At 32.5% G+C, this 10,402-nt stretch overlaps 2 protein-coding genes across 2 annotated transcripts; one reads left to right on the top strand and one right to left on the bottom strand.

Annotated features, from left to right (window-relative positions):
• On the bottom strand, positions 1-681 carry LOC118738216 (EF-hand calcium-binding domain-containing protein 1-like). Its single transcript, XM_036469139.1, has one exon. The coding sequence runs from the start codon at positions 679-681 to the stop codon at positions 1-3; it is 681 nt and encodes a 226-aa protein (XP_036325032.1).
• A 9,055-nt stretch (positions 682-9,736) lies between these two features.
• Positions 9,737-10,402, top strand: LOC118738476 (glycine-rich RNA-binding, abscisic acid-inducible protein-like). The gene has a single exon (XM_036469411.1). It carries the CDS (start codon positions 9,869-9,871, stop codon positions 10,304-10,306), a length of 438 nt encoding a protein of 145 aa, XP_036325304.1. The 5' UTR covers positions 9,737-9,868; the 3' UTR covers positions 10,307-10,402.

The raw sequence follows: 10,402 nt of genomic DNA, 5'->3' as shown, positions 1-10,402 counted from the left end.
CTATGTACAAGACTTATCGAAATTTACTTTGGACATAATATTGGCACAGAGGGCAATGACTGGCGTACCAGTTAACGATGGAAAGCATTTCCCCAGAAATTCCAACAGCATTGGCTGCTTTGTCACTACCGTCGCATAATCATCAAACGATATAACACCATCTTTATCCACATCAAATTTCTTGAACAACAAGTCAACCATATCCGAACGCAACTCGTTAACTTCATCCTCATCATCACCAGTGAAAAATTTCTCGACCGCATGTTGTACTATCTCGCGATTTAGAAAACCAGTGTCATGAGTATTGTATATTTGAAATGTAAACTTAATTTTCTGATCCAACTTGTTGGTCATGAAAACGGAGAATAGGCGCACCCAGGCAACGGCATCTACCTCCTTTTTCATATCCAGTGTGATGTGCAGTAGTATCCGTTCGATTATTTGCAAATCGAAAATTTTGAATAAAACCAAAAATAGGTGAAAAAATTGCTTCTTGGTCATATGCTTCGCCTTGGAACCGTTGGCCAAAACGAATTTATGGTAAACCATTAGAATGCTGCTCACTTCACCCTCGGTAAATTGCGTTGTCTTGGCCATTTGCTTGATCAGATCGTGATAGATATTTCCGAACCGCGTGTTCTGCACATCATCCAGTGTGGCATCCAATTTATTCATAGTCATGATAATGATATTGGACAAAAACGGCAAGTATGGTGCTGAAGAGATGTTGCAACGTTATTTATTTCTCAATTGTAAATTTGTTTTGTTATTGATAAAATTTTATTTCGAAAATCGACTTGATTTGGTTGTCAATATCCATGTAAACAAAATTACCCAACAATCATTTTTTTTTTTTTAATTTTTAGCAAAAGTACCTTTTTGATATAAAAACTAAGTTATTCCTTTTTCTTAAAATTGCATATCTTTCACTTAAATTTATTTGAACAAATCGAGTAAAATGACTGAAATTTTAAGAAAAAGCATTTGCTTAGGTTTTTCGATTAGATTTGGATTTTGGGTTTAAATTTACAAATAATATTCTACGATTTTTAAGGAGCAGGAGCGATTTCTTATTTTTATTTTTTTATCCCAATACATCTTTCTTCTCGTACCGCAAATTAAAGCTCTTTCTAGTTTCCTTTTTGGTTGTTGTTGTTTCCGACAGGGTGGGTGTATGATGTATTTTGGAACGAATTTCCGTCATCCCTTGTCAAATTTGGTTTGGAGACAAACCGGTTTCGGCGTTGTTTGCATATTTCGCGTATAAATAACGAAATTCATTTAAACGCGTAAATACTTCGTAACCACGTAAACCTCGTGAACTTACTTAATTTAATTCACAATTATTATTACATTTTTTTTTTAGTAAAATTAGGAACAATAAAGCCATAAGAAACGACTCGCGCAGGCCAGTTGCCTTTGGCGGACGTTTTAGAGCGATTGTTAATGGGAAATCGATACGATGGCGATATTACAGGCAGAAAATTTATTGCCGAAGGAGACACTTTTCCTTATTGCCGGCAACAAAAATTATCTGGTGGGTATTTTCAAATTTATTTTTTAAATACCTTTTGTAAAAGTAGTTTGCATTTGCATTTCAAACACTTTTTTGTAACGTATTTGTATTTTTTATTTAAATATTATTTTTTAAGTATTTGTAACATCGCTGGCCGTAAAAAGTAATCGTAAAATATTGAACTAATCGTGCCCTTAAACGTATATGAATCTAATTTTCTGCAGGGAACATAGATTTATCGATTTAAGAGCACTAGTTACATCGATAAATTGCTTTCAATTTCTTTTGCTTTTATAACTGGCATTTACAGGCATAACGATTTTATTTCAATGATTCTCTAATGACTCTTCGAATTCCCACCCGATTCGTGTATTAAGCATTTCAACTATTCAGATATAAATAAATACATATGTACTATGTACGTAATGTACACACATACCTAAGTATGCACAGATATCGAGCAAAACAAATATTTAGCTGATTAGCTGTTATAGTGACAAATGGGCGTTAATTACCACAGCAAATATGAACTCGTATGCACATATGTATGTGCATACATACATATGAACGAATTATGCGTATTGAGATCTAAAGCAGCTGGGTAAATCACCGCCAGATTGCAATTTACAACGTAATAGCATCGTCTTTTTCTCAGAGATTTTTTGTTGTTGTTAGTTGGTAAAAATTACAAATTGCCAATAGAAAAATTTGAAAAATAATATCAAAGCAGTCAAAGTTTTTCGGACAGTCCATTGGAAATTCATATTTTTTGTCAATGTATAAAAATTACAAAAGTTATTCGACACAGTGCTTGATTTTTTTACTAAAATTATGGGGTTTAAAGGCCTTTCTGAAAGTCATTTCTCTCTTTTTTTTTGTACGGCGTGGCACAAATTGAAGGGCTTCTGCTTTCGCTACTCAAAGAAACGTTACCAGAAGGGCTTTTGTAGGACGTACTTCTGAAGGCCTTTTGAAGAAGTTCTTTTAAAGCTCTTTTTAGTTCATAACGGTCATACTTCTTTAAGGCTCAGATCAAATATATTTTATTGAATCCTATTTGTAATGCTAAATAATATAACTTTATACTTAAGTACATTCGCGTAAATTGTAAATAGGGACCCCCTTTCTAGGAAGCATGCATGGAAGCACAGTTTTCAGTCCTTATTGGGTAAGTTTTTTTAGAATGACTTCACTTCAGACAGCCTACCTAAATTATGTATAGGTTATGCATATACAAAATGGCAAAAATGATCACGAAAGCGCATTGTAGGATATGTTCAAATTTGCTAATGGCATGTAGTAAGGCAAGCATTTAAGACCACAAGTTACGTCACCGTCAATAGAAATTTGTTGTTTTATGATTAAAAAAAAATTCAGAACTTGAGCATTTCATCATCATTCATCATTCAGCTCGACGGATTGTGCCACAAAACTACTTTGCTTGTAGTAGGTATGTTCGTTTAAAATCTCTAGTAGAAAACATCCAACAGCAAAATTCCGGCGAATTAGAGAAAAATATCCGGAATAGTACGCAAACAGAAAATTTGCAGAAACTTGAAAGTTAGACGAACAGCTGATAGAATTTTTGTTTACCTTCAAAATTGTTATCCTGACGGTTATTCCAAAAATCGAGTTAATTTTTTTTTTTCTATGGATACGTTTCCGAGATATTTTGAATTTGCCGTTATTCTGCTTAAAACAAAAATTGGTTCCTTTTAATAAAATATATCTTACGAAAAAGTTTAACAATCTTGAAAAGAGATACGTCAAATCAAAGCTAATAAAATTCCCCATAAAACGTACATATATCACTTTCTGAAAGGACTGATAGTTTCTTACAAATGATATTATCATGAAATGAAAAATTAAAAAAATAACAGGTTCTGTGCCCAATTTTTGCATTTCTGCTAAAGCCTGTTCTGATAAAAAAAAAATAAATTTACTGATGAAGAAAATCGATGGATAAATAAGAAATTAAATATGAGTGGTCAAATGAGAATGCGCAAATATTTTTTATATGAAATATGAGCAGAAAAGCGTGTTACTCAGGTGTACGTGGCGTATGAGTAGCTTTCTTTCCTGCTCATTTTTCATACAAAACATCTTTGCGTATTTGCATTTGACCACACATTACTTCTTCATTTATCCCTCGCTTTCCTTCATTAGTAATTTGATTTTCTTTGCAAACAGGACAAGCTTTAGCACAAATGCAAAAATTTGGAACAGAACCTGTTATTTTTTTAATTTTTCTTCTGTTCAAGTATGACTTTTTTCCATATTTTCATTAAAAAATAATAAAAAAAAAACACTGGAATGATTAAATAATTTGTCAGAAACTATAAATCCTATTGGATAGTGATGTATACATGGTTTATGGAGAATTTTATTAGCCGTATTTTACATTAAGATTGTTAAACTGTTTCGTAAGATATATGTTATTAAAAGTAACCAATTTTTGTTTTAAGCAGAATAACGGTAAATTAAAGATATCTCGAAAACGTATCCATAGAAAAAAAATTAACTCGATTTTCCGAATCACCGAGCAATTCTACATGGAAATTGAATAATGGCATTCACAGAACATTTTTGCTGTAAACCAGTGTTTTTGATAACTATCAATAATTAAAAGGTGCGCGAATGCAGTTATGTAATATCAGAAAATACTTCAAAATAATGCAACGCTAGAGCTAAAGAAACTACAGTTACAATACATGTCCTGCGCGATGGATTCAAGATTATGGCAGCCCTAGCCCAAAGCATATTCTCCAGCTCTAAAGAAAAGAAAGCTCTAAACAAAAGGAAAAGAAGGAAAGAAAAAATCATATAAAAACACATAAGTATATGTGCATACATATTTCTTCAAGAAAACTCAACAGCAATGGCTACGTATTTTTTCGAGAAGCATAAAGACATATGTAGATATGTTTATTGTAATTTCCCATGGGCTGGAAACTAAGCTTAAAAATCGGAAAATTTGCCAAATAAAAGAAAAAATTCTGTAGAATGGAGGAAAATTATATTTTTTTGGGGCGCAATGACGAATCGGTATGGAAATTGTCCTTTTAAAATTGTATCCCTGAATATCCATGAAAGTTTTCAATATTTAGTATTGAAAAAATTATATGTTAAGGACCACATTATTGAATTTCGTATTTCTAACTGTATTTGTTTAAGACAAAAAAATAAGACCGCATTTTCAAATCCTATTCTTCTTTTTGAACCAAAAAAAAGGTTTTTTTTACTTGTACAGAATTTTATCTTTCATTTCGAGCTATCTCTGCAGCCCGTTTGAAAACTCCCTTTCTCAGAAAACTTTTCAAGAACCCCATATCTCAGAATTTTTTGTTCAAAAAATCCCTATCCCAACTAAAAATATATTGAAAGTATTGTGCGTTTTTGAATCGGAAGCTGATATAGGCCATTTTTGGACCGGACTGTGGAATAGGGTTTCTTGAAATGTTTTCTAAGATAAGGTGTTTTTCAATCAACTACTGAATTAGGGCGTTTTGCAATCAAAAAATAAAAATAAATAAAACGCCGTTTTACTATATTAGAGCCATAGTTTCGTGGGTATCTTGATTGTTTCATGTGTGTTGAAATTTTTTAGTATTGGTAGCATGGTGTTATTTATAATTATCTCTCTTTTATAATGGTAAATAAATATTGGTGGTGTATATTTATTGTATTGTCCAACCCCGTGGCAGAAGAAACCATTCAGTTTTTTTTTTCAAATAAAATTAAGCAGGCATTTTATTCGTATTTAGTAATACCTCATAAATTAATGAATAAGCTAAGTAAATTTAAAAAAAAAAAAAGAATTTGCAGCCCAAACCGGTGCTGATATGAAATACCTCGTAGCTGAAAAAAATTACATTCGTTTTCCTTAAACTTTTGATTTTCCTATAGAGGTCACATTCACATCGTTCTAACAAATTCTGTAAATATTTTTATTTCTGATAGGTTCATGATGCAAATCAATTAACACCATTAATTTCATGTATCGTTCAAACCTCGAAAAATTCGACGAATGCAGCTATAATTTAAATGCATCGTCATATTTTTACGTGAATCATTGGGGAATCATAGAATTTTATATTTGAACATTGAATTTGCCATTAATGTGTGATATAAAAATATTTAAGTGTTATTAACATACGTACATTCTTATGTACATATACTCATATATAGTATACGTACAGCTAAGGTGTGACTTTTCCCATTCTAGATAATTATCATTTGTAAACTGCATTCGCGGAAAGAAGGAGTACCTGGGATAAATATGTAAATTTATTTGAACATTTATAAATGTGCGCCTCTGCATAAGTTTTTCACTTTTTTTTATTTAATTTTTTTTTTACATAGTTCGACATTCGCAATGCAACCGCAAGAGGCAATGAGGTACATAAATAATAATAATAGATTGGCGCTTACCCATATGTTATTATCTGGCCGAGCTTCTCCTTCGATTTGTGGCGTCCGCCTTGATGTTATCAAACAAAGGGGAGGGGCCTACAATTTTACGCCAACTCCAAATGACGATTGTATTTGTATGCGGTTTTTTTTTCATGGCGGAAATACACTCGGAGGTTTGCCATCGGTTTTCTTTATTTTTTTATGTTGGGTTCAACCGGTCTTGAACCCAGGCCCTCTTGCATGGCAGCATGCACTGCTAACCACTAAACCACAGCGGCCGCCGCAAACATAAGCAAAAATAAAAAACCACCGCTCATATTTACTGTAAAATATGTGAGTCATAATAAAGCATGACAATTATCCTCAAAATATGGATACTCTTGATGTATGACGTTACCAATGTAAGACAATTATTCATAAACAATTTTCGAAAAATAATAAAGTGTTTTAATCCAGCGTGCAATCCATGGAGTTTATAATCTCATTTACTCTCAACTACTCTTATTGGCTTTTGTATGCACGTGGATTTCTTTGTTTCAGTCTACCCCTACAATGCACCGTGAACAATAACAACCTGTCTCCGGAGCGAACGTAGGGGGTTCATTTAAATTGTCGTGTTATCTTTGGTAATCGAGCTCACTATCATTGATTTTGAACTACTAGCACGTACTTTAAGAAATTTTAGTAATGAATTCACTAAATGGGCAAAAAATTAAATTTAAACGAGATAATATCTATTTAAATAAATATCTAACACAAAGGCTATTTTTTTGAAGCAAGTTAGAAGAAACCGCAGCAAAATGTCTGTTTGTATATGAATTTGTCACTGCTAGCAAACTGTGCAGCCAAATTATCAGTGAAACAAAACAAACAGAACGGATCATAAATTGCAACAGATCTCTACCAGGATCATATAGTTGTTTTTATATTGTGCGTGCAAAATTTTTATGCGAATCCCGATTATTGCCCAAGAAAACACAGTGGCTAATAAATGGAATTTAATGTTCAGAATTCACTGCAGCCTTCATCTCTCAACCAACTTGATTAACTTTTTTTTTAATGAAAGTTTATAAAATTTGCAAGAGACTAGTTAGGCCCAATTTTTGATTTTTTATTTGTTTGTATTAAATTTTTTTATTGCAAAATGCATAAAAAGTGTCAAATTTGAAGAAGCCCAATTCTCCTGTTGCTGTTGATAAATTTTACCTAACAAAAACTAGTTTAAACCAACTGTAGGGATGCCCCAAAACGAAACAAAAATTCACAAGAAAAATTTGAAATTACAAAAAAAAAACTCTCCAAAAAAATTTATAGCTGTGGACTTTTAGAAATATTATGTATATGCAGTTTTATAGACCACTAAATTTTAATATAATAAGGTGCAAGTTTCAAGTGCCTAAGAGTTCGCGTTGATTTTTAATAATTTTTTTTTCGCGTAAGAATACCTTCAGCATGCAGATGTGCTCGAAACGTTAGCGGAAAAAAAAATTATTGAAAATCAACGCGAACTCTTAGCCACTTGATACTTGCACTTTATTATACTTTATGGTTTAAAAAACTGCATATCCAAAATTTTTGTGAAAACTCAAAAAAACTTTTTTTGGTTGTGAAAATTTTTCTTTTTAACATTTCAAATTTTTCTTGTGCAATTTTTTTTAGTTTTGAGTTGTTTTAAACCAGTTTTTGTTATGTAAAATTTATCAACCGAAACAGGAGTATTGGTCTTCTTCAAAATTTACACTTTTTCTGTATTTGGCACTAAAAAATTTAATATAAACAAATAAAAAATGAAAAATCGAGCTTAACTAGTTTTTTTTTCCAATTTTATAAGCTTTCATAAACAAAAATTAACCAAATTGGTTGATAAATCGTCGCCTCAGAAAACGGATGACCAATGTGCGAAATCACGATTGTGGGATTTTGATGCAGACTTACTAAGTTTGACATGCTCTTTTGATTTCTGCAATCCATTTTTTTATATCTCCCTTAGTTTTTGAGATATTTCGTGCTCATTTTGTCGTATGTTACATAATATTAATGATTGGGTATGCCTTTTGTTGTATGTGCTGAAAATGCGTCACATACGACAAATTCCCATACAAATGTAATCTTTTTTTTAATCATAAAACATTTGTCGTACGTATCGCAAAACTTTGAACTTACGACAATTCGTTGGTCCTCTACTATAACGACACAATTAAAATTGGAAATTAAACTAAGTAACTAATTTTAAAATTTTAAATTTTTAAATTTAAGCTTGCACTGAGTCTCCAATGAAATGAAAGAAATAAAAATGTACTAAAGATTGCATTTAAGTATTGTTTTTTGTTTTTATATAAAGAAAACGTATGTTCGTAACATATTTACAGCATAAGAGATGTACAGATTTTTTTTATTAAATACTAAATATAATATAATAATAATACTATTAAAACTAATAACACCAACTACGTCTCCTTAAAAAATTACAAAAATCTACCGTTTCGGATTAATTCGACCTTAATCTTCAAAGTCAATTTTCTCAAAACCGTGTTTTGTAACATTCGACATCCGTTTTCTGAGACGACGAAATGAAGGCTCCAGTGAATTATGAACATTGAATTTCATTTGATAGGTTTCTCATACGCCATGGCATATCATCGATATATGTACGTTTTCTCTCGCACGCCCGCTTTCACAGAAATGACGTTTTTGACATTTTCCATATGATGTGACCATCAGAATAGGCTGGCTGCAGATATTTCATCTAGTTATAATATTACTATGTGCCGTTGAAAGGACAGCCTATCTGATGTATGCTGACTTACACTTGCAACATTGCAAATTCAACATGGGCTGAGAGTTCTTTAAGACCATAAAAATTGGCAGGCAACATTGAATTCATTTTCTATATACTATAAATAAAATTTTATCTAAATTTCAAGTCTTCTGAAGTATGTTGAGTATTCGGTTTTTATTGACATCTTTAATAGATAAAAAAAGCATAATAAAGACCGCTGTTCAGCAGCCAGTCCTCCGAATCTCGATTTATATATTAACAAGCTAAGCTCACACAAAATTTCAATCGATCTGAAGTATGATGGGCTTTTTGGTCATCAACTCTCCACCTAGATACTCTGGTAATACCACCTTGTATAAATTGGCCTTGCAACTAATATACTATATGCATATCCTTGGTTTGAATTTTAAATTTGTCAAATCTTTCGAAAAGGTAAAAAATATTCGACTCAAATTGCATCATTCAACATTTTGAATGTTTAGTGTCATTTAGAGTTTCGACGTGAACGCGGAGTTACTTGTACATATTTTTAAATAAAATAAATTTGCCTATTTCATAGGCGTAGTCTCTGCATTGGAAAATGCATTTTTCTACCACTACGACTTTGCCTCACTTGGCCATTTTTTATCGTTTGTCAAGGGAATATTTACGATTACTTCTTTCTTTTGTAGACTTCATTAAGCTATTAAGCACTATTTACAGATGTGTCACCTTCATTTTAACTTGTCACATATATATTCATATATACGAATTTTACCGACTAAGAAACGTGAAATAGCAGATTTGCTTGCAAGTCACACATTCTTTGATAAACTCCCTAATCAACCTTTTATTTGGATATTCAAATGCAATTGACGGTGCTTTCCATGTTCTCGTTCGATGAATTTCCAGATTTTATTTTATTGTGCATATAATAAACAAACTTTTAATAGTAAACAAAATTCGCCTTTGGGTTTTCGATTTGTTGCAAAATTTCCTTATAAAAGCATTAACGGCTACTGGCTCTCAGTATAGTCGAGCTGCACTAATCGAAGTATCAACAACTCATCTCGCGACCAAGCGCAATCACGACTTGCGAATTTCAAAGTTAATTGTGCAAGTCAATATTTACGTGCTAAGTATTCAACAAAACAAAAAAAAACAAACAAGAACATTTTAAAATGCGTAAAATAGCTATCGTTCTCTTAGCCTTGTTGGCTTGCTCGAGCGCCTACCCTGTGGAGGAGGAAACTATAAGCGTGCAAGTGCCAGAAAGTGCAGAACAAGCATTAGAAAGTGGAAATATGCTGGAAACTGATGTTGTGACAGAAGAGGTGAAAGATGTTATTGTTCCGGAAGCATCGCAAATCGGAGAGTCATCAGCTGTCCAGCAGCTTTTGGAAGTGGATGCCGGTGTGCCGGCAAACGTTGAAGCGCGTAGAGAGGCGCGTCAATTCTTGGGTGGTTTCGGTGGCTTTGGCCGTTATTCAGGCTATGGCGGCTATGGTGGATACGGATACAGACCCTACTCCTATGGTGGTTATGGCGGTTTTGGCGGATATAGGCGCCCATACTACGGAGGTGGTTTTGGTTATCCATATGGTGGATTCTATGGTTAAGAACGCCAAAGTAGCAAACGTAATAACTTAAGTGCATACATATATTGTGATAAAAGAGATCAGCAGACAGAAAAATTGAATATTAAAAATAAAACA

The sequence above is a fragment of the Rhagoletis pomonella genome, unplaced genomic scaffold (genome assembly GCF_013731165.1).
Source record: "Rhagoletis pomonella isolate Grant_MI unplaced genomic scaffold, Rhpom_1.0 Rhpom_scaffold_00004, whole genome shotgun sequence".
NCBI lineage: Eukaryota > Metazoa > Arthropoda > Insecta > Diptera > Tephritidae > Rhagoletis > Rhagoletis pomonella.
The sequence above is the reverse complement of the archived record's forward strand: the minus strand, read 5'-3'. Positions and strand labels throughout refer to the sequence as shown.

What these genes read in the sequence shown, in the direction of transcription:
- LOC118738476 (XM_036469411.1), top strand. Translation starts at nt 9,869, where the DNA reads ATGCGTAAAATAGCTATCGTTCTCTTAGCCTTGTTGGCTTGCTCGAGC.
- LOC118738216 (XM_036469139.1), bottom strand. Translation starts at nt 681, where the DNA reads ATGACTATGAATAAATTGGATGCCACACTGGATGATGTGCAGAACACG.